General features: G+C 44.8%; 1 protein-coding gene across 2 annotated transcripts in view; it reads right to left on the bottom strand.

The window, feature by feature from the left end:
- Positions 1-8,311: 8,311 nt before the first annotated feature.
- Positions 8,312-25,351, bottom strand: part of LOC137425224 (kinase suppressor of Ras 2) — a 105,768-nt gene continuing 88,728 nt past the window's right edge. For both annotated transcript variants that reach the window (XM_068113423.2, XM_068113424.2), the window contains 7 exons: positions 25,132-25,289; positions 23,849-24,366; positions 23,564-23,660; positions 23,192-23,325; positions 22,905-23,030; positions 12,148-12,325; positions 8,312-11,914 (listed from right to left, as the gene is read on the bottom strand). In XM_068113423.2, coding sequence (XP_067969524.2) covers positions 11,786-11,914; positions 12,148-12,325; positions 22,905-23,030; positions 23,192-23,325; positions 23,564-23,660; positions 23,849-24,366; positions 25,132-25,289 — 1,340 coding nt within the window. In that variant the 3' untranslated portion in view covers positions 8,312-11,785. The remainder of the gene's footprint in view (positions 11,915-12,147; positions 12,326-22,904; positions 23,031-23,191; positions 23,326-23,563; positions 23,661-23,848; positions 24,367-25,131; positions 25,290-25,351) is intronic.

Raw genomic sequence — 25,351 nt, 5'->3', positions numbered from 1 at the left:
CGTGATGTTGTTCTTGGTAGTCTCTGACATGGGTAAGTGCTGTGTTGCCAGGAGTTCCAACAACTCATCGGATTCTCATTAAATGTCAAAGGTCATGACACAATATTACATCAGCAGGAGCACTTTGCGACTACAAAGTTACTTCCTAGTCATTAGTTTACCATTAACCGTTTTGAGAAAGGTCCCGATGTTACGGCATTCTTGCCATTGAAGTCAATCGGAAGAATAGCCTCGGAGTAATGAGAGCTGACATGTCTCAGGAATGTCGAACAAAGAAAAAAGAAGAAAACACACCGATTTGAGGGTAGCAACCGAACCATTGCCACATAAATAACTGAGAGAGAACATAGAACACGATACCACACGCAGTGTTCAAGTTTAAGAGAGAACATAGAACATGATATCATGCGGTATTCAACTCCAAGAGAGAACATAATAATGTATTTATAATAATGTATTTATTTTATATAGCGCTTTTCAGGAAGCCCAAAGACGTTTTGACAGAGTGCAAAACATAATGCATAGCAAAACATAAAAACAATTGCAAAAAGACAAGAATCAATAGGGAAATATTCAAAGCAAAAAGGAGGGAGAAGGAGAAGAGATAGTCAGGGGTTAAATGCTGTGGGTTAAATGTTGAATGCAGTGTTGAACAGGTGGGTCTTGAGTGATGTTTTGAATGTGGTGAGTGAGGAGGAGTCTCTGATGGTGTGAGGTAGTGAGTTCCAGGGGGTGGGAGCAGCGATGGAGAAGGCCCTGTCCCCCCAGGATCTGAATTTGGTCAGGATGGGGGGGGGGGGGGGGTCAGGAGGTTGGTACCAGCAGAGCGGAGGTTGCGGTTGGGAGTGTGTCTGGAGAGGAGGTCAGCCAGGTAGGATGGGGCCAGGTTATGGAGGGCTTTGTAGGTCAAGAGGAGGATTTTGTACTGGATTCTCTGGGAGATGGGGAGCCAGTGAAGCTTGTAAAGGACGGGGGTGATGTGGGTCCGGGAATGGGTGAGTAGACGGGCAGCGGAGTTCTGAATGTATTGGAGTTTATTGGTGATTGTTGAGGGTGAACCATAGAGGAGGCTATTGCAGTAGTCCAGACGGGAGGTGATGAAGGCGTGGATGAGGGTTTCTGCAGCCATGGAGGAGAGGGATGGACGGAGACGGGCGATGTTTTTCAGGTGAAAGAAGGCTGTCTTTGTGATCTGTTTAGTGTATTTGTCGAAGGAGAGGGTTTGGTCAAAGATGATGCCAAGATTCCGGATGTGAGGGGAGGTGGATACTGGGATACCGTCGATGTTGAGGGCAAAGTTATGGGTGGATTTTATGAGCGTTTTTGGGCCAATGATGATTATTTCAGATTTATCATAGTTAAGTTTGAGGAAGTTGATTTGAAGCCAGGATTTTATTTCAGTGATGCAGTTGTCAGGATAGAGTGGGTGGCGGTGGAGATGGACTTGGTGGAGATGAAAAGCTGGATGTCATCGGCGAAGCAGTGGAATTGGAGACCATGACGGCGGATTAAGTGACCGAGGGGGGACAGGTAAAGGATGAAGAGGAGGGGGGCAAGAACTGAACCTTGGGGGACACCTTGGGGGAGGGGAGCAGTGGGGGATTTGCAGTTATTGCATGATATCATGCATATCAACAAAGAACATGATATCATGCGCAGTGTTCAAGAGAGAACATAGAACATGATATCATGCGGTGTTCAACTCCAAGAGAGAACATAGAACATGATATCATGCAAGTCTCCAAAAGAGAACATAGAACATGATACCACGCGCAGTGAACATATAACATGATACCACGCGCAGTGTTCAAGTTTAAGAGAGAACATAGAACATGATACCACACAGTGTTCAAGTCTCTAAGAGAGAACATAGAACATATCATGCGCAGTGTTCAAGTCTCCAAGAGAGAACATAGAACATGATAACACGCGCAGTGAACATAGAACATGATACCACGCGCAGTGTTCAAGTTTAAGAGAGAACATAGAACATGATACCACACACAATGTTCAAGTCTCTAAGAGAGAACAAAGAACACGATACCACACGCAGTGTTCAAGTCTCTAAGAGGGAACATAGAACACGATACCACACGCAGTGTTCAAGCATATACAGGAGGGCCTTGCCGTTCGCAGGGGGTACGTTCCTGAAAATGCCCGTGAACTGCAAATACACAAACTTTGGGAGTAATTGCAGAAAACGGGGTTAGGGACTTCAACTTAAAAATTTGTCAAAACTACCATTAATTAAAATGTTTGTGCATTATTTTGTGTTATTTATTTTCATGAATGAAGAAGTTATTAAGAACATAAAATAAAGTATTATTTTCCTCTATCAAGAACATAAAATAAAGTAATATTTTCCTCGATCAAGAACATAAAATAAAGTTTATTTTCTTGAGTGATTAATATCATAAAACTTACCTTTCATAATAATAATGATGATGATAAACTTGATCTAATAATGCGATGACGATGTCGATGGTGACGATAGACATGTTGATGGAGATTATGATGTTGGAGGGTTTGAAGGGTTCTTGTGTTGACGGCCCATGTTAATCAGGTGAATAAATGTGGGAAATAGTTCACCAACCTGCGATTATTCGAGCGTATTGACCGCAATCTGCAAACCTTACCTCAATTAATTAATCACGACAGTGCGAATCCACGAAGGGGAAACCCACGAATGGCAAGGCCCTCCTGTACTTAAATTTCAGTAAAATAATAATTTAAAAGGTCGTTTAAAAAAATCTGCAAGTTTTAGCACTACTGAAGTAGTCCTAGACACCAACCACCCTTATACACTGTAATAAGGCGATGTTGAGTCGCAGATTAGGATATAGTGGTTTTATTGATTACCGTAGAATGCAGTGTCAATCAACACTAGCCATCATGGCGCCCTCATATTCACCCCAAAACACATGCCATGCCCTCTTATGCTCATATATAGCATGGTTCTTGGAAGTATTATGAAGGCGATTTGTGTTCTACAGTTTACATTATAGTCAAGTATGTAATTCAATTTAAATAAAGCTTTGAAGGTGTATAAGCAGAAAGGGCATCCGGCCATGAAAAAACATTGCCTCAAAAAGAGAACCATGACAATTACAACTACATATGGGCAGGGTACAGCCCGAAGTGAAGATCGGTTTCTGAGGTTTGGGAGATGGAATGTAGGGACAATGACAGCGAGATCAGGAGAAGTGGTGGAAGTATTGGTCAGAAGAAGAGGATATATGTTGTGTGCAAGAGACGAGATGGAAGGGAAGTGGTGTAAGAATGGTGAAGGGTAGGCAGGGACAGAAATACAAGTTCGTGTGGCAAGGGTGCCCAGAGGGCGTGAATGGTGTTGGTGTCCTGTTTTCTGAGGAGTTTGTAGACAGTGTGGTGAATGTGACTAGAGTCATGCGCATTAGTTTACCATGATGGTGAAAATGATGATTGGAAAGATCTTAGTGAACGTCATCTCGGGATATACCCCTCGCAGGTTGGTCGGAGCGATGAAGAGAAGGACAAGTTCTGGTCTGCAATAGAGAAGCTGACAGAAAACGTGAAAGATGAGGAAGTTGTTGTGGTAGGAGGAGACATGAATGGACATGTGGGAAGGAGTATGGATGGTTTTGAGGGAGTTCATGGGGGTTACAGATATGGTGTGAGAAATGGAGAAGGTGAAAGGATTTTGGAGTTTGCTGATGGAGCTGATTTGTTGATTTGTAATACTCAGTTCCAGAAAGAGGATAATAAGCTTGTTACATACACGTCAGGTGGGTCGACGACAACCATTGACTACCTGATGGTGCGTAGGCAAGATAGGGGGCACCGCCAGGACACAAAGGTGATCCCGGGGGAGGAGGCTGTTTCACAGCACCAGTTGGTTGTCTGCGACATAAGGGTGAAAGGTGCGAGGAGAGCTCGGCAGGTGAAGTACCAACCGAGAATGAAGGTGTGGAGGTTGAAAGAGGTGACAGGGAGGCATTAAAAGAGAGGCTGAGTAGGGTAGAGGATGATGTGGTCGAGCTTGAAAGTGGTTGGATGTCAATGAAAGATAGTCTGTTGGGAGCCGTTGGTGAGGTATGTGGATGGACAAAAGGACCACCGAGGCACTCGGAAACATGGTGGTGGGATGATGAAGTTGGAAAGAAGATTGACGAGAAGAGGAAGAACTTCAAGGAGTGGCAGAAGGTGAAGGGTACGGGAGCAGAAAAAGCAGAGCATGAAAGTTATTAGGCAGCCAAGAAGGCTGCAAAGAAAGAGGTAGCAAAGGTGCAGGAGGCATGGAGGAAAATGTTCGGAGAATGCTTGGATTCGGAAGAGGATCAGAGATAGTCCGTGGGCTGAGTAGGGTTTACATGCACCCCCCCCCCCCCCACAACTTAACTTCCCGGGTATGTCCATGTACCCCCCACCCTAGGGGTTAGGAAAAACCATGTTAACAGAAAAAAAACTCATTCCCTCATAGTTTGACCTCTGGTGACCTCATTAGTGACCTCATTTGCATATAACACATATTGTAAAGTGTCCCAGGACAAACATTTTGAGGGGTCATATGCAACCATAGGATGACTAGGTAAAATGTTATGGCCATTTCAATTTCGCCTACCCCTAATTTTCGGAAATCACTGACACGGGGGGGGGGGGGGGGGGGGGGGGTAACATCAAAATATGTGTGGGAGGTACCTTGGGAATGAGTTTTTTTTCTGTTAACATGGTTTTTCCTAACCCCTAGGGTGGGGGGTACATGGACATACCCAGGAAGTTAAGTTGTGGGGGGGGTGCATGTAAACCCTACTCAGTCCACGGACTAAGAGCGGTATTCAGGATTGCAAAGCAGATAGCAAAAGAGAGGTGTGATGTGATGGGGGTGAGTTGCTTGAAGGATGAAGCGGGACAAATCGTTGTGGACCCAGATGGAATTAAAGGAAGATGGAAAAGATATATGGAAATGCTGTTGAATACAGAGAATGAATGGGATGGCAACATAGAGAGTAACCCAGTTTTAGGACCGGCAGAGAAGATAACTGAGAAGGAAGTTGAGGAAGCAATAAAAGCAATGAAAAGTAGAAAAGCGGGAGGGCCGACGGGAGTTGTGGGAGATATGTTGAAGGCAGCAGGAAGTTGGGGGTGTGAAGAGAATGACAGAGATCTGTAATCTGGTGGTGAAAGAAGGCCGCATTCCAGTGGATTGGGAACTGAGTACCCTCGTCCCTCTATACAAGGGGAAAGGTGACCCTCTGGACTGTGGCTCGTACCGAGCGATAAAGTTATTGGAGCATGGAATGAAGGTATTGGAAAGGGTGTTGGAGAGGAGGATAAGGAAGAAGGTGAAGATCGACGAAATGCAGTTTGGATTTATGCCAGGAAGAGGAATGACAGACGCGCTCTTTATTGTGAGGCAGTTGCAGGAGAAGTACATGGAGAAGAGGAAGAAGTTGTTTCTTGGGTTTGTTGATCTGGAGAAAGCATTCGATAGCGTTCCACGCAAAGTATTGACATGGGCATTGAGGAAGTTAGGAGTGGAGGAATGGTTGATCAGAGTAGTGATGGCAATGTACAAAAGAGCGCACACAGCTGTAAGGACGAAGGACGGGAATAGTGGTGAGTTTGAGGTGAAGGTGGGAGTGCATCAGGGGTCGGTACTAAGTCCACTACTATTTGTAGCTGTGATGGAGGTGCTGGCTCAGAACGTAAAGGAGGGTTTGCCATGGGAGTTGTTGTATGCAGATGATCTGGTGTTGATTGCGGAAAGTATGGATGGACTGAAGGAAAAGATGAACAAGTGGAAGGAATGTATGGAGACAAAAGGTCTGAAGGTGAATATCGGAAAGACGAAGGTGATGGCAAGTGGTAAAGCATGTGGTGAGGTGGAAAGACCTGGGAAGTGGCCCTGTGCTGTGTGCAGGAAGGGTGTCGGAGTGAACTCCATTCAATGTACAATGTGCGCTGAGTGGGTTCATCAAAAATGTAGTGGTCTGAGAGGGTCATTAACCAGTGTGGCAGCTACATTCAAATGTAAGGTGTGCACAGAGGGAGCTGCAGATGGAGGAAATGTTGAGTTGGATCTTGGAGATGGCGTGAAGCTGGAAGGTGTGAAAACCTTTTGCTACCTCGGAGACATGCTGAATGGAGAAGGTGGATCAGACTCGGCAACCGTTGCTAGAGTGAGATGTGCATGGAAGAAGTTTCGGGAACTGAGTGGCGTGCTGATGAGGAGGGGAGTGTCGTTGAAGCTGAAGGGAAAGGTTTATGCTGCATGTGTGAGAAGTGTTATGATTTATGGAAGCGAGACATGGGTAATGAACGTAGAGCAGCAACGAAGGCTGGAAAGGGTGGAAATGCGAATGGTTCGGTGGATGTGTGGAGTATCGTTGAGAGAGAGGAAGACAAATGATGAATTGCGAAAGATGATGGGAATAGAGCCTGTGATGGATGCTGTGAAGAGAAACAGTTTGAGATGGTTTGGTCATGTGTTGAGGAAGGATGAGAGTGACTGGTTGAGAAGAGTGATGGAAATGAATGTAGAAGGAATTAGAGGATGGGGAAGACCGAGAAAGACTTGGCTAAAGATGGTGGAAGAAGCAATGCGGGCAAGGGGGTTAACAAGGAGAGATGCAGAAAATAGGGCAAAATGGAGAGGATTGTCATGGGGCCCGCAAGGCTAACCCCCGCTCTCGCAGGGAAAATGGCCTTAAAATGCATGTTGTTGTTGTTGTTTGAAGGTGTATAAATTAATAAATTCCAGGTTTTACCACCATTTTCCCCAGCGTCTTTTCCATCACCCCATCTAATACATTACATTTGTTCTTTGTGCCTGTTGTATGTGTCCATTATAACGTCCTTAAAAACAGTAAGTTTCCTCTTGGAATGATTTTCAGTTTTGTTTGACGGCCAGGTAGGCAGACAGAAAAAAAATAAAAATAAATCAAAGTTGGCCGACAAAGCCAATCACCATATGGACATCCTCCGTCACACAAAGTTCTTCCTTGGGAAACCTAAATTCCTATCCACCTACAATGTCTTTATCCGCAGCTTGATGGAATACTGCTGTCCAATCTGGACTGCCTCCTCTGCCTCACATCTTTCTCAGCTTGACGCCGTGGCAACCAAGGCCTTTAAGATCATTGCAATATCCCGCGCTGAGGGTGTGTCTGAGGGCCTGTCACTTTCCCATTGAAGACAAGTCCGTGAGGTCTTTGTCTTCTACCGCTTTCTTTTTGGTCTTGCACCCTCTGCTCTTTCCACACTTTGTTGATCTCCCACGGGTTTCTGCAGGGCTCACATGGTCCACCATCAACCCCTTCTGGTGAAACTACCCAAATCCAGGATCAGTGCTCACCTCCACTCATTTGTTCCTTTTTTCCCCACCTGTAGAATCAACTTCTACATTCTCTTCAATCTCATTCCTCCTTCCATGTCTCCAAGACAGCTGTTCACCACCATCTAAGATCATCCCCCATCCAAACCCCGTTAATTCCACCCCTTCCCAAATTTCCATTTTTTTTCTTCTTCTGCATACATGTTGTCCACTGCATGCATCCCCTCCTACCCCTCATTCCTCCACATATTATACCACTGGGTGCTCACCTGGTAGAATAAAGCAGTGCACTACACTGACTAAAGGTATTTTAAACCGTATCATGCATTTTAACCAATTTCAATGGTTGCTCGAAGACAGGGCAGCATGCACAATCATAACAAAAAAATAAATAATTTGGGGGGGGAAACCTCCCCTCCCCATCGACTACCTTAGATCCCGATATCTAAAAAATGGCGTGAATAAACTTTGGTACATCATGGGTGGTGAAGGTTGTGGTCAAGCTTCATCGTAATTGTATATGTAGTTTCTGAGAAAAAAAGCAAATACCTATTTTGGGCCCCCCGCACCCCTTTAACCCCGATTTTTTTTCATTCCGTGAACAAACTTTGGTACATCACGGGTGATGAAGGTTGTGGTCAAGTTTCATCGGAATTGCATGTGTAGTTTCTGAGAAGAAAGCAAATACCTATTTCTGGGGGTTCAAACCTGGATCCACTTTGACCCCCGGTAGACCCCTTAGTCCCCGATTTTTTAAAATGCCATTAACAAACTTTAGTCACAACACAACAAATATAATTTGTGCCAAATTTGGTCACAATCCCTTCAGCGATTTCGGAGAAGAAGTTGCAAGTGTTTACGGACAGACTGACGCGCCATCACATAAGCTCCCCGGAACTTCGTCCCAGGTGAGCTAAAAAACATCAGGGATTTTCATGTAAAATATGAGGTCAATTGTTATAAGCAAAAGATGAAGAACAAAGAAGTCCCTGAGCTCGATTTTCATTTAGAAAAGGTCAAAAGTTTATTACGTTGGAGACATGATCAGCAGCATCATTCGGAGTAGAATTAGCCACCAGATCAAGAAAGTCAGCCTGAAATAACTGGAGACAACTAGCTGGTATGAAGCATCGAATACCTTCCATTATCTTCAAAAGTTATTCTTTATAAACCTGTATCAGATTGATGTTTACGTATAAAAACGGAACATACGCAATGCGGATCGAAGATGTAAAAATAATAGAAAGAACACACTTGTTTTTTCAATGACCACCACAGGGGAGGGGTCACCAAGAGGGCCCCCTGAGTTAAAAAGCAAAGCAGGAAGATGTAATAATTGCGATTGGTACGGAAGGAAGGGAGAGTAATGCAGAAAGGGTGACGAGTATAAGCTAGACGGATGTTACTATCGGAGTGAAAGAAGAGTTTCACAGAGAAGAAACTGTGGTAGAAGAGGCACAGGGAAGAAACTGTTCGACGGTAGGCCAAATGTTGGAGATGGCTGGACAAAGTTAATCAATTGGACAAGATACAGAATACCGATGACTGCTGGAGGAGCACTGCCCCAGACGTAGCATTTCCAAGGAAGGACTTCGCACGACGGAGGATGCCCAATCGGCGACTGGCTTTATAGGCCAGGACGGTAATTGAAGGATCAAATAGGTCGCCCTTCTTTGGGACATGGCAGGCATAGATGTGCTTCCAGAAGGTTGGGTAAATATCGGTACAGTAGGAGATGTTGAAATGTTTGGAGAAAATAGGAGCAACTTCAAGAGTGCAGTGTTTGAAAACAGCAAGAATGTCACCTGATCCATTGGCATTGTTGGTGACAAGGGAAAGCAGGACCTGGCAAACTACAAGTGGAAAAATTTGATGATGGGTATAAGATTGTTGGATTTGGGAAAAGCAGGAGTTTAATGGCATCATCCAGAGTAGAGTTGGCTGAAAACTGAGAGGGAAAGGTGTTGGCTTTGGCTTTAGGAGGGCAAGAGATGGACAATCAGGGTTATTGAGAGGAGGGAAGGACTCGCATAAGTTGGTGGAGATATGTTTGCGCAAAGTTTGGAAGACACAACTGCTGCTGGGGAGAGGACAGCTTGTCGGAGGTCTGCTGGATAAAGGTGGCATGACTGCGGCGACAATGCGCTCCCAGTTGTTGCAGGCAGCCAGGCACTGTGGATGATCTGAAGGTGAAGCTTTCCAGGCTTAAATGATATGATGAATGGATTGTCTCTGAAATAGAGAATTCTTATCTCAGAAATCAGGAAGAGATGAGAAATCAATACTCGTGAATACGAATGTAGTAAGCGAAGACCTGGTTGGTATGGTCAGGTGCAATGAAGGTCAGATGATGAAGTTGTAAAAAAACGGTAAAGCTCGTGGTAGAAGGAAGAAGACAGGGATTGAAACCGCCATGAACGATATGGAACGTTGTTTGGTTTGCACGAAGCTGACGCAATGGATAGATCCGTATGGAGGAATGTCATTATTCCACGTTCGTAAAACATTTGTGTGCTTGTTATTTGAAAGGCATGGACGTTCTGCCATCCGGATCCATTAGTACCTGCAAGCCCACATTTATCTGCCCAACACACAAATTTTATTTTTATTTGATGGATTTATGTACTTTGTGAGAAACGAGTTATAATGGTATGCCGTGGGCTTATGTGAGCGGCTGGGGAGGTGCTTTGTCAAACTTCGATGCCGTTGCCTTAAGGTCCACAGCAATATTATTTTTCAACAATGGCACAATATTTTATGTTACAAATAAAATATCATCTCACTCTTTACTCAGTGACTAAGGCTCGAGGAGCTTGTACACACCGATATAAATAACAAACGGGCCGACCCACTTTATGGTTTCTGAGTTCATGTGTGGAATTTCTGAAGCCCAACACTGCAAATACGTTGGCAATGTCGGCAGAAGAAGCAATGGGCACTGATTGATAAAAGTAAAGCCATGTCAAAAGGACAATTTGGTTTTGTTCAGCATATTTATGAAGTGGTGCATCTCATACCACAGTGAAACGTTTTCGGCCTGTAGACCAAATTGAAAGCGGTGCTCTCCGAAGCAGTAGAAGCTTCAAACACTGGATGTGGATGTGATGCTGTGTTCGCAGCAGTAAACTAGAGCCAAAGTCAGGAATGGGACATGGCATCGTTTGTGGTGCATCGCATCGTTTGTGGTGCATCGCATCGTTTGTGGTGCATCGCATCGTTTGTGGTGCTTGCATGCTGCAGCGAGGCGAGGCAACACATGCACACACACAAGGGCTTGAAGGGAAGAGCCAGTACTGAGCAAGGACTACATCTTTTCCAGCAAATTGCAAAAGGAGATGCTAAAATGCACCAAGCATTCATTTTTTGTTTGATTGCAAACTTATACAAGTCCACGAGGTGAGGAGAGATAGAGAGAGAGAAAGAGAGAGAGAAATAGAGAGATAGAGAGAGATAGAGAGAGAGAGAGAACGAACGAGAGAGAGATTGAGATATGGAGAGATGGAGATAGAGATATGGAGATGGAGAGATAACGAACGAGAGAGAGAGAGAGATAACGAACGAGAGAGAGAGAGAGAAAGAACGAGAGATAAAGATAAAGAGAGAAAGAGAGAGAGGGAGAGAGAGAGAGAGAAAGAAAGAGAGAGAGAAAGAGAGATGGAGAGAAAGAAAGAAAAAGAGAGAGAAAGAGAAAGAGAAAGAGAAAGAGAAAGAGAAAGAGAAAGAGAAAGAGAGAGAGAGAGAGAGAGAGAAAGGAGAGAAAGAAAGAGAGAGAGAGAGAAAGAAAGAAAGGAGAGAAAGAAAGAGAGGTGGAGAGAAAGAAAGAGAGATGGAGAGAAAGAAAGAGAGAGAGAGAAAGAAAGAGAGATGGAGAGAAAGAAAGAAAGAGAGAAAGAAAGAGAAAGAACGAGAGAACGAAACAGAACGAACGAACGAGAGAACGAACAAACGAGAGAGAGAGAGAAAGAAAGAGAAAGAGAAATTGATATTGATATGGAGATGGAGAGAGAGAGAACGATGATGAATACTTATTCCCAAGTAAGAAACCTAAAGCGCATGCTGTCGGGGGATGAAATGATGAAACTTGTGCTCGTCAGATCGACACAGTTGAAGCTTTGACTTCACAATCGGCACACAATGGCCTAGTCATGCGATTAGACAATACAACGGTGCTTTGCACCATAAAGTAACCCTTATTAGGGAGTAGTAACATTTTGAGGACAACTCCATTTGGCTAAGCAAGTGCAATTGCCTGCAGTAACACTTAAAACAGTTTAACAACAGACAAGAAGTGAAGTTTGTGTACCATTCAAGTATGTTAAAAGTCAAAACAAAATAAGACCGAGGATTTTGTTTAAAACAAAAACGAAAAGTTAAACTTGCGTTCCTTCTACTCACATTTTGTACAAACGTCTCCATCTTTCTCATACATTTATGTTTCCCTCTGAACCCCCTCTACCCCAAAAGTGCTGTACTTTAAAACAAATGTCCTGGTGGTTGGGATTGGGGCCTGCGCAGCCGAGGAATGCGTTCGAGTGCTTTAAGGATTGCTGGGAAGCCAGGCCGAGATGTCGGAGTCATCGCCCAGCAGTTACAGCACATGTCCTGGGGGTTCAGAGGAGGGTTAAGAGTAATTTTGGCAACCATTTCACATGTGCTCCTGAGAGGTGTTATTTATTTTGTTTGTCCAAAGTTGCTTTTATTGATACAAAGTAAGTAGTCGTGCAAGAGCATGCATAAACAAACAAAACGCATGTGCCTCAGTGTGAGTATGTCCATCTCCTTGTATTTCATTAGGGCACAAGGAAACCCAGTTCACATCCACATTAGGATCTTACCCAAGCTTCTCTGCCCATAGGAACTTGTGCAGGGTACTTGGCACCTCCTCCCCCCGGCGGTGGACTGGACTCGCCCGGTTGAGGGGGGAGTCGCCCACTCCCCCCCTGCCACAATACGGCCTCTTCGGACTGCCCAGGAAAAGGCCAGTGGCGAGCATGCAGCTCAAACCACACGGTGCTGATTGGTGAAGATAGTGGAGAGAATGTGAAAACACACACACCACACACACACCCACTTCATATTATATGCACATATTCAAAGTCATTCAAAATTCAAAGGCACATATTCATATTCAAATGCACATATTCAAAAGACAGGATGGTGCAGAGGGTGGTATAGTGCACCTTATCTTTAATGCAACTGCTCTGGGTTCGTTTCAATTGGCCGTGCTTTGTTTTGTGAAACAGGCTATTACAGGCTATTATCTGGCCGATTCCAGATTACAAGGAGTAGGAATATTATGGAACAAGAATGATGCAATCACGAAGCCACAAATGCTGTACTAGTTTGTATTGTAGCACTTCGGCAGTCTTTGGTCAAAGAATCAGGAGGCAGGTCGGTCGGAATTCTGACCAACTAAAGATCGCACAGTGGCCTACTCTATTCACAATAGTGGGCTTTTAAATTAACAAAAGTGCACAAGCTAGCCAGATAATAGCAACAGGATGCCAGGAATCTAACCAAAATCAAACAGCTCAAAGTCAACTTTGCTACCTCCGAGCTATCCCGCCTACCTTACTGTTTATATGCTTTACCTCCTACGCTCTCTCTCTCCTTTAGCATTGCTTATTCTGCAAGATAAAGAGAGGGAAAAACGAGTTCATTGCCTTCTCCAAAAACCCAACGTCGTTTTTAATCTTTAACACAATTTCCTTAAGCCACGGGTGAGTTAAAAGCTTTGGCTCGTAGTTTAAGCACCTTGGGCCTTATAATGTATTTGATTTTGTTTCATTCAAACAGACAAACTCCATTGGGGTAGCAATTCGATTTCTGCAGCAGCATTCTCACTCGTTCTTATTTAAACCCTCGTTTCCCATTCGTTCATTCCACCTTCTCACTGTCAGTGTGATAACCTCTCCCATGTACTACTTACAGGTATATTTTGCAATCCTCCGCTCTATTTTGCATTCATTTCCTTTTTATCGCCAAGGTTTTTGAAAATAACGGGGGATATTGTAATCGGGTCTGTTCGTCCATCACGCTATCTCGTCCTCAACAGTTGGGCAGAAAGTCACAGTTATGAATGATCACCACATGGCAATAAGATGCGAGGGCAGGATCATTCCCCCCACCCCCTTCCCAAATATGGAGATAACTCTCATAGAAATCTTGGGGAAAATTCCAGGGGCATATAAAAGGCCCCTTTATATGGTATGTCGTATGTGCCATGTGGCAAAGGATAGAAAAGAAGGGACATTCCATAGCTTGTAGAAAATGCCAAACAATAGAAAATAAAGGACATTTTAAAAATCTCATGTGTATGCTATGCTGGACTACCCTTGTGTTCTTAGGAGGAACCAAGTAATGCTCTAGGAATGTTCATATAAAGGGGCACCCTACATATATCGGTTAAAATCCATTTACTTATTCATGCAGCTGTATGAATCAAATTGGCACCCCTTTATATGAACATTTCTAGAGCATTATTTGGTTCCTCCCAAGAACACAAGGGTAGTCCAGCATGCACACGAGATTTTGAAAAATGTCCCTTCTTTTCCATAGTTCGCCACATGGCGCATTCCATATAAAGAGGCCTTTTCTATACCCCTGACATTTTACCCTAGCTGCATTTTAAATACGAACAAAATGCATTTGTTCATCGTCCAAGACTTTATTCAAAACGATATAAAAGACTTGAAAAAGTAAGGGAAAAAAAAAAAATTCAACCCAGACGGGATTCATACTCCTCAGCTTGGGAGTCTGATGCCTTATCCATTAGGCCAGCATGTTAGATTTTTTTTGTAATAATATATTAAAGAGGTATACGGTGTGTATTTATGTATATTTATATATTATGTCTATATATATTTAATTTTAAAGCAAAAACTATAACACTTAGGTGGAATTTGTTTCAAAAGCCATTAACTAGATCTATTGGCCAATGTATATTCCAAGTTTCAGCTAGTTTCAATGTATAGCCCTTGACATATGAGTGCCAACACGTTTTGGGCGGACGGACAGACACCAACGTGCATTCGAGGGTTTTCTAAATAAAACTCAAGAATGCGGAAACAGACGTTGTAGTGTAGCAGCATAGCAAACCTGTTGTGCATTTTGTGATACAAGCACCAAATTTGGCACAAATGTACATTAATATGTTGCGAACATTTTCAGATACTAGGGCATGCCCGTACTATATCTATATCTAAAATTATATCCCCCCCCCTCTATTTACATGAAATGGTTTGGTCCAAAGCGAACGGCTTGCGAGTGGTGACAATATTGGGCCACTTGAAATTCCGTAATTTTTTTTTTCAAATTTTTTCAAATTTCGTAATTTCAAATTTTTCGGGTGACACCGTCACAATTTCGGTCTTCGAGGCCGGCCGATATAGTGGGGCGGCTTAGCCCAAATATTCAAAAGAATTGTGCATTTTGTGATACAAGCACCAAATTTGGCACAAATGTACATTAATATGTTGCGAACATTGTGTGGTCAGCAATGAAGACGAGAGTCTGAATTACATGTATGCAAAAGACCTTGTGAACCAGTGAAGCAAATACACGGGTAAGCATGAATTAAATCTAGGGCATGATATAATTTCCATGATGTTTACCTCTACACTCAATGGTGGAAGGAGGTAATGTTTTGATCCCAGCTTGTCTGTATGTCTGTTTGTCTGTTAGTCCACAAAATTCCAGACAAAGCTTGTAGTAGTGGTAGTTGTAGTGGTAGTGGTGATAACAGAAATTGTTATATAGAACTGAACTTATATTATTATTATATGCAGAAAATAACTTCATTTCTATATGCCCTGCAGTGGACAGGTTAATTGGTTTATGCACTGAAGGGGTCACCCTGGTGTGCACTGCTGTGTTCTGCCTCACTGAGTTGTTCAGGTATGATGTACTCAGCACAAGCTTCCGGTCGGCCCGGAGGTGGGGGTGCGGGGCCTGTCACGGAACGTCAAAACAAACGGCCTGCCGGGGCCGCCCAAAAGTCGGGCGTGAGGGGCGCGTCCACTAATGGAACGCCTCTCGCTTCCCAGATCGAGGGCCACGTGGTCAGGAGAACCTCGTCCCTTCCGGGCACACTTTGCCTATCGGCCGGCCTCGAAGACCGAAATTGTGACGGTGTCACCCGAAAAATTTGAAATTACGAAATTTGAAAAAATTTGAAAAAAAAAATTACGGAATTTCAAGTGGCCCAATATCTGAAAATGTTCGCAACATATGAATGTACATTTGTGCCAAATTTGGTGCTTGTATCACAAAATGCACAATTCTTTTGAATATTTGGGCTAAGCCGCCCCACTATTGCTGAAATTTGGAACACTAGGGCATGCCCGTACTATATATAAGCTAGGACGTGCCCGTACGTGGGTGCCCGTTCCTTGCCAAAAAAAAAAAAAAAAAAAAAAATTTGTGTAGGGGTGTGTGTGTGTAAACATCCTAGGGCGTGCCCGTACGTGGGTGCAAAAAAACATGCGTGCAAACAACAACAACAAAAAAAAACTTTGAAACCACGTGGCAGTAACGACCACAGAACCCCCCCCCCCCTCTATTTACATGAATGGTTTGGTCCATTCGCAACGACCACAGAACCCCCCCCTCTATTTACATGCAATGGTTTGGTCCATTCGCAACGCCAAAGCGAACGGCGAACGGCTAAATCGCCATAGCTCGGTAAGTACTTGTCCGATTAATATGAAACCTTGAAAAGGCACATCCTCGGGTCCCCAGCAATATACCTGGCAAGTTTAAAGTATATCGGACCCGTGGTTGTCGAGAAACAGCGGTCACAGACAAACACACACACACACAGACACACACACACACACACACACAGACACACACACACACACACACACACACACACACACACACACACACACACACACACACACACACACACACACACACACACACACATTAGTGGAATTATAGATAGATATTACCTCGACGTATTACCTTGTATGTTAATCATACAAGAACTTATATAAACACTTGAAAAAGTAAGGGAAAAAAAATATTCAACCCAGACAGGATTCAACACACAATCCCGAGTGAGGGAGTTTGATGCTTTATCCATTCGGCCATTGAGCTTGCAGCTTAGAATTTTTTAAAAACCCTTTAATGGGGTATAAAGTGTGTATATATGTATATTTATCGTATTATAATAGAGCAAACGTATTTGGTTAGTTATGTCGTTATGTATGTTTGTTTATATGCAACGAAAACGTCTTCAACTAAAATGAACACCCTCTTAATTACGTTTTTAGACTGCTGAGACCCCTCAGAACTTTGACAACCCTTCAATTTCCCCAAGACCCTTAAGACCACCATGACCCCTGAAGACCCAAAATACCATTGAAGACCCAAAACACCCTGAAGACTCAAAAGACCCCAAAGACTCAAAAGGCCCCAAAGACTTAAAAGACCCAAAACACCCCAAAGACCCAAAACACCCCAAAGACCCAAAACACCCCAAAGACCCAAAACACCCCAACGACCCAAAACACCCCAAAGACCCAAAACACCCCAAAGACCCAAAACACCCCAAAGACCCAAAACACCCGAAAGGCCCAAAACACCCGAAAGACCGAAAACACCAGAAAGACCGAAAACACCCGAAAGGCCCAAAACACCCGAAAGACCAAAAACACCCGAAAGACCCAAAACACCCCGAAGACCCAAAATACCCCGAAGACCCAAAATACCCCGAAGACCCAAAATACCCCGAAGACACAAAATACCCCGAAGACCCAAAATACCCCGAAGACCCAAAATACCCCGAAGATCCAAAATACCCCTAAGACCCAAAACACCATGAAGACCTAAAAGACTCAAAAATACCCAAAGACCCAGAAGACACCGAAATATTCAAAGATGCCTATCCCTCTGAAACGATGTGTGGTGAGGCGTGCGGAGTGCACAGTCACGCTAGAAAATACAATATACCAGTAGAAGCCGAGAAATGAATTTTCAGTCCCCATGTTAAAGTTGAAAACAGAGAAACCGTCCCTAAAAAACGAAGGGGCACTTTGCGCCTCCATTGATTTCCATAGAATAAGCAATTTGTGGTACAATACTCATGACACTGAAATTCAGATTTAAGAATAATTAAGTTTTAAATATGAACAAAATGCATTTGCTCATTGTACAAGATGTTCATTTGTTCATTATTGAAGATTATATGAAAGACTTGAAAAAGTAAAGGGAAAAGTATTATGTCGGTAGGGTAAAGGAATATCTAGAGCCAGGTAGATCTGAATAGGTAACATGCTTCGTCTGTCGCGATAAGGAATTTACCTTGTAATAAGTTCAGTTCTGTGTAGTCCGGTTTGTCGGTTAAGATGTATACCTGTGAACATATCAGGATGTTCGTGTGTTAGGTAGTTAGGGATTAAAGATAACAGCCCCTGTGTGTCAAACCTGGTAGTCAAACCTTCGTCCCTTATGGCAATGCACACCTGTAGACACTTAGACAGGTCCCTAGTACAACATTAAATAATTCACTTCCCTGACAGTGACTTCGGAAGGCACAGGCAAGGAAACCAGTTCGGGGCACCGCCGATGATGGCCGCCGCCAGCTACACCTCCGGCAGGCCCCGAGTAGCACGCTACAGGGAACTATCACCACACTACAGGGAACAAGTGATGGGTTGGCGCGGTAGGCGCGAACGTCCAGCCAACGAGCCGGTGGAGGGCACTGATTGGGTGGCGCGCCAAGGCTTACGTCACCACCGCAAGGTTATATGAGGGCGCTTCGAACGCCAATTTCCGCTCTTCGTCTTGCGCAGCACGGCTCTTGCGGTTCTTGGACATCGAGTTGGCTCTTGCGAAGCACGTCCCTCTGGCCCTCTGGCACGTTCAGCTCAAACCCTTGTGCTTTCTGGCTGTCTCCGGCTGTCTTGTGCTCTCTGCGCTTCCCTGCTTGGTCGTGGGAGGTCCCTGGTGGTCGTTGGCTCGGGCCTTCGCGGTGCTTTGGAGTTTGGAGCGAGGGACCTCGTGGTGTGCGATCCGCGCTTGTGGAGCTTGGAGCAAGGCCTGGTGGTGCGCGAGCGGGGTCGAACGGAGCCGTGTTTGGACGGCAGACAATACCAGACAACGGACAGATAAGGACGCACCACATTTCACAATATAACGAACGTTTTCTTTTCCTTTCATCCATTCCTGTGTCTCGTTTCTGAAATCTGTGTGTGGGGACGTCCCGATTAGGATATTTATTACCGGCGCGTGTTTTCCCTGTCCCTACCTTTTATTGAAATAAACCCTTGTATTATTTTTCATTCCCCACAAATCTGGTTCTGTTTGAGTTCGTTCGCCTTCCACAGGTACGCGCTTTTACCGTAGCTTCCACTTTCCTTCTTCTTCCCGCGCTACATAAGTAGAATCCGTGTTTGGTTATCGCCTCAAGTAAATCCGTTCTGGTCATCCGTGAGCCCTGGTATTAACCAGAAGGGTCCGCGCGACAGTATATTCAACCCAGACAGGATTCAAACCCATTAATCCCTAGCTTGAGAGTCTTGTGTTATGAATTTTGGTAGACGAATATCTAGAGCCAGATAGATCTGTATAGGTAGGTATCTGTCTCGTGATAGGGAATCTACCTGTGATAAGTTCTATGTTTAGCCCGGTTTGTCGGTATAAGCTGTATTGGTGTCCCCACCACGAGGGGGCGGGGCATGATAAATAGTGCAGGGATTATGGATAAAGTTACCTCGTTCGTCGTCCCCTCTGTCGCCAAACCTGTGTCCCTTATGGCAAAGCATTCACATAGACATTAGATAGATCCCTTAGAGCACACATTAAATAATTCCCTCCCCTTACAATGACTGACCGGAAAGACAAGCAGGCAGCAGCTGCGCAGTACGCTACCTACCATGGGCGACCAAGCATCGAGCAAGGCTGGGAGCCACGCCCAGGAGGACTGTTGATTGGCCAGGGGGAGGGGCGAGCAACACTACAGGGCGGGAAGCACTTGGCCAATGGGAGGGCACCGGTGGAGTCAGAACATTCGAGAGGTCGAGAGACGAGGCTCTGATTGGGGACGCGCGAGATTGAGGTCACACGCCGGGTGACAAAAGCATTCGCTCGACGATATTTTTTTTCTCTCTCCCCTCGTGCTTGAAGCTCTTAGCTCTTCTCTTCGCGCTGGACCCCTTCGTGTTGGAGATCGCCCGTCGTGCTTCACTCTTTCTGCCTGGATTTTATTCGCGCTCCTCCCTGCGTTCTTGACTGGTGGTCGTTGGATTTGTGATCTTTGTGGTGCTTGGAACGGTGCTCAGTGCTTTCGGTGCTCAGTGCTTTTGGTGCTGTGAGCGAACGGACCTCATGTGCCACCGACGAGGAGTTTGGAGCGAGGCGTGCCGTGGAGCGGACGAGGCTGGGGTGAGCGGGTTGGCTCGGGGCCTAGCAGAGCGTGGGCAAAGCGGACGGAGGGTTTCTTCGCGCCGGAGCTCGGAGCCGCATTGGACGGTGGACAGGACTACAGACAGTTAAAGACGCACCACATTTCACAAATACACGCCATAACACTTTATTTTCCTTTCATTCATTCCTGTGTCCTGTTGTTAAGTCTGGTGTGGGGACGTCCCAACGTAGGATTTCGTTTCTTCCGTCGTGTCCATTGTATCGGGTCCCGTAATAAATCTCTATTTTTGTACATTAAATCTTGTGTTTGTTCGAGTTCATTAATTTCTTGCAGGATCGAGAGCTGCCGTCGGATTACAGGTACGCGCTGCCGCTCCTCCCCTTCATTCTTCCTCCCGTGCTGGTAGTCAAATCCGTATTTGGTCGTCGCCTCCATTAAAGCTGTTCGGTCATCCGCGAGCCCTGGTATTAACCGAATGGATCGCGAGACAATACGTATATTGTTACGGAACCCAACGTCGGCCTATGGTTCCCCTTTGAGGGGGGATTAGTCCCCTCGCTTGTCACTGACCGACGTGGTCCCTGAAGCTGCACCGCGGCCTCCGGAAAGGCCGGTGAGCCGCTTCGTTCGCGACCGCGGATAAGATGGTAATTTGCCGAGCGGATGGCAGCCGCGGCCCGAACCGTTAACAAGACTAACCCGATCCTGAAACGTTGGCCAAATCGTGCCACCGGTATTCAATTGGGGAAAAGACAAAGACGACGGATGTGAAGAAGAAGAAGACAAGAAGGGTTTGCAATACGACTATAATTTATTACTATTATTTACAACCAAAAGAAACCAAGGAGAAGGAAGGATAATAAAATAATGGCAGAAAGAGGGACGGACCAGAAGGACACAGTGAAACTTAGCTTACCTATGCAGTCTTAATTAATACCCAGGACAGAACAAACAAAGACGGACTCACACGAATGGGGAATTTGCAGGCAGGAATGATTGGAAGGAGGAATGGGAAGGTTCAGCTGGGGCAGATGGTTCGGGCTTGATCCCGCACGGGACGTCGGGCTGGACCTCGACGGCCACCGATGCCACCGCAATCTGGTTCCCGCGGGGTAACGGGTCGAAGCTGCCTGGTGGAGTCAACGCTGCTTGTGGAGCCAAAGCTGCTGGTGGAGCCAAAACTACTGGTGGAGCCAAAACTACTGGTGGAGCCAAAGCTGCTGGTGGAGCCAAAACTACTGGTGGAGCCAAAGCTGCTTCTCTGGCTCACCTCAGGACGCGTCTCCCTTCTTTCTCCGAGGGCTCGTCTGGGATCATCTGCCGTCTCTGGCGCAACTCTTAGAACTTAGAACTCCTCTGCCTTTACCAGGCTCGTCTGGACTCTTTCTTGGAACTCCTTCAAAGGCTTCCGCGCGCGCTTATATAACGCCTCCGGCGATCAAGCCGCCGGCCTCCAGGACACGCCCATCGGTGAGCTTGCCTCGGCCCCGATTGGTGGGCACGGGCTCTCTGGCTCCACCCTTGATGACGATGGGCGGGCACGCCCTTCTTCTCCGAGTTGGAGCACATGGGCAATGGCGGCGAATGCAGTTGGCAATAGAGGCTTTGGGAATGGGGATGAAAGGGGATCTATCTATTTGAATTCGGTGCAATGGAGTGTCAATTAATGGAAGACACCGCCTTAACCTACATAGAATAAGGAAATAAACTACCAACAAGGAGGAAATCTATGATTGGCTAACGTGATTGTTTATGACCTAATTACGGGACGCATTTTGACCTTTATACACAACTGGAGGAAGGAGGGTGATATTTTTACAACAATTTACACAACAATAAAAAAACACAATTCTCATATCCGCAACAATATTTATCGTATTGTAATACAGCAAACGTATTTGGTTAGTTATGTCGTTATGTATGTTTGTTTATATGCAACGAAAACGTCTTCTTCAACTAAAATCAACACCCTCTTAATTACGTTTTTAGACTGCTGAGACCCCTCAGAACTTTGACAACCCTTTAATTCCCCCAAGATTCCCCCGCCAAGACCCTTAAGACCACCATGACCCCCTGAAGACCCAAAACACCCCGAAGACTCAAAAGACCCCGAAGACTCAAAAAACCCCAAAGACTCAAAAGACCCCAAAGACTCAAAAGACCCAAAACACCCCCAAAGACCCAAAACACCCCAAAGACCCAAAACACCCTGAAGACCCAAAATACCCCGAAGACCCAAAATACCCCGAAGACCCAAAATACCCCAGAGACCCAAAACACCATGAAGATCTAAAAGACTCAAAAGACCCAAAGACCCAAAAGACACCGAAATATTCAAAGATGCCGATCCCTCTGAAACGATTTGTGGTGAGGCGTGCGCAGCACGCAGAGTCACGCTAGAAAATGCAATGTACCAGTAGAAGCCGAGAAACGAATTTTCAGTCCCCATGTTAAAGTTGCAAACAGAGAAACCGTCCCAAAAAAAGGAAGGGGCACTTTGCGCCTCCATTGATTTCCATACAATAAGCAATTTGATGTGGTACAATACTCATGACACTGAAATTCAGATTTAAGAATAATTAAGTTTTAAATACGAACAAAATGCATTTGCTCATTGTACAAGATGTTCATTATTGAAGATGATATAAAAGACTTGAAAAAGTAAGGGGAAAAGTATATTCAACCCAGACAGGATTAAAGCCCATTAATCCCCAGCTTGAGAGTCTGATGCTTTATCCATTAGGCCATTGGGCGAGCACATAATAATTGTGTAATAATATTTTGAAGTGTTATAAAGTGTGTATATATTTATATATATTTATTTATGTATATATACTTATATATATTTAATTTTAAAGCAAAAACTACAGCACTTAGGTGGAATTTGTTTTGAAAGCCATGAACTAGACCTATTGGTCGATGTATATTCCAAGTTTCAGCTAGTTTCAATGTATCTTCCTTGAGATATGAGCACCAACACATTTTGGGCGGACGGACGCACAGACACCAACGTGCATTCGAGGGTTTTCTAAATAAAACTCAAGAATGCGGAAACAGACGTTGCTGACATTTGGAACATATTACCTCAACGTACAAAGCACGTACTTCTGAAATTTGCCCAAGTTCTTCAAGTTTGGCAGCTACACTATGGCAGCTATACTTTGGTGCACCACAAGAAAGGCAAAGTGTTCAATTTACAGGACTGAGTAGAGAAGTCACCTGAATGCATAGATGTCGGTGTAGGTGCTGTAGGTTAACTGGTTCAGTTGGGTAAGCTGAGAGAGCACCTTGATTATTTCAGGGGCCAGGTGAGACAACCAACCCTGCGGGACACACAGCCAATCTCTGTGCGCAGGTTGGCGCACAGCCATAAATACGCACTCGAGTCAGTCACAAGTCTTTATAATATTCCACTTTAATAATACTGTACAATTCTTCAACATGTTAAACGTTATTGTTAATGCAATGTTGATTATGCTTGAAGGACACCCGACAGATCGATTTACCCATGGGTTTTCATGTCAGGGTAAAGGCGAGCAAGCCCGAAATCTGAAACGACAATCCGAGATCGATCCCAGAACACATTCTTGGATTTTAGATCTCGATGTAAAATCTTCTTGTGGTGCAGGTAACTCATGCCCTGGAAAAAGTTGGCATTGTAACCCGATGCTTTAATTCATGTAGTACATTAATAATGGATATTACAGCATGTGAAGTATTCGAAACACATGTTCAAATTATGTACAAGGATTCACAGCTCAATAATTACATCATTGTTTAGCTGTAAAATAAATGGTTTGTGGGATTGTGTTACTGACTTTTTGTGGCTAGCCGGCGGTTACGCGCTCGGCAGCTATGCGGCCGTGCAGCTGGGTTACCTTGGCTATGTCTGTAGCAACATGGCAGATTGTGCTCGTTTCCAGATGCACCGATGGATCCCGAAGCACAGAGTAGAGAGAGGGTCCACGGCAAAAACTGGAAATCAGAAGGGATATCATGTGCATACAAGTATGTTGATGTGAGAGAAAGGGTTGGTTCGGCCTAATTTAATAGAAAATTGAGTGTAGTGAGGATGAGTGTGTTAGAACTTTGTGGTATAAAGTGCATTTGTGGCTTTTCTTTTGATAAGTGAATAATTGGTTCGAAACGAAATAATCCATTACCTGGTGATTATGGCCAGGCGAGGAGGATTCAGGCAGGCACCCAGAAAAAGGACGAGATTATCATGGCGAGTTTGCTGATAAGTGAGAACCTCTCTGCGGAAGGCCTTTAATCCAGCCTCAAAACCATTGCCGATCTCAGTGTAGTCCTTTCCCTCGACCCCTCCGACCTCTGCTTCCAAATCTTGTTCATCGGTCTTCGTTCTGAACAATTTCCCATTCACCCCATAATTACCATCTACAAGCTCATGCCCAATAGTGTTTGCTCCTCTTTTATCATCCGTACTTCCTGTCACGTTTTCATCCTCACACTCTCTCCATGCTCGCTCTTCAATCGGTGATCCCACTTGGTTCTCTCTTCCTCTCCTCAGGCCGGACTCTGTATTCTCCCCATATTTGTTTTCAAGACAAACTAGCCTGATGACCACTGGGCCGTACCACCTGCCCTTGTACACGGGACCTATCCGGCCCCTTCCCAAGCAATCCCCGAGAGACAGCTTTTCAAATGGTATGTTCCACTCCTGCAATCACATGGGAAAAAATGGAGAGTACTCGAGTCAGGATGCTTCAGGGTAAAGGGAATCCTCACCACTAGCAACCACTGTTATGTTCACAGCTTCGTGTCATTAAACGACAGTTTGCTTACTATGACGTGAAAAGCTTTGGATGGGGACTTACAGGGTTGTGCAATATCTTGGAAAGAATGCCATTTCAGAATCATGTGTCATACATCCACAAAAGAATGTTTTCTCAAGTCGAGTTATTTTAAATGCTAAACAAGGCCAAAGTTAGACCCATGATGAAGACCTCAGGCCTTCAAGGAAGTAATGGTAGGAAGTAAACCTCACACTTTAGGCATGGAAGGACTAATCAAGCATGCTGGCCTAGCCTCAAATCTAAGGCATTGGGGCTTTCTCGGCACAACTTGTGCGTACGAGTTCAGATTGCATGCTAACATCCTCAGGTAAACATTACACAATGATCTTTTCATCGTTTCCAGATGCATTGATGGATCCCGGAGCACAGACTAATGAGAGGGTCCATGGCAAAAACTGGAATTTAATTTTTTTTTTTTTTTTCACTTTCTTTGACTTTGTGTTGAGATCTCCTTTAAAGCGATATACTTGATGGAAATTATGCTGATGGGGTGATGAAGGTTAAAGAAAACGATTTGCATTCCCCACCTTCCCCTCCATCATGCTCATCAGCACCAATCCCCAAACCTGATTTGGTTACATTGACCAAGGCTATTTTACAAATGATAAAAATATAAGAGATTCTGGCACCTGTAAAAGCAAGCTGCTCTGTGTTCGAGGCTGGCTCTCCTCCTGTGTTCCTTCGATTGCCTTTATTTTTCCTTCCCTCTTCTCCAGCTCTTGGTCACTCTCCCCTGTCATCTTCCTGTCCACCACATCACTATCACTTCGCTGCAGCCGGGTCGTGCCTGGGAAGCAGTGGTACCGGGTTATCTCAAGCACAGCGTGTAGCTCAATTTACACGAGGTGT

The sequence above is a fragment of the Myxine glutinosa genome, chromosome 4 (genome assembly GCF_964187855.1).
Source record: "Myxine glutinosa chromosome 4, kmMyxGlut1.1, whole genome shotgun sequence".
NCBI classification, from domain to species: domain Eukaryota; kingdom Metazoa; phylum Chordata; class Myxini; order Myxiniformes; family Myxinidae; genus Myxine; species Myxine glutinosa.
Note: the sequence above shows the minus strand (reverse complement) of the source record. Positions and strands in the feature narration are given on the sequence as shown.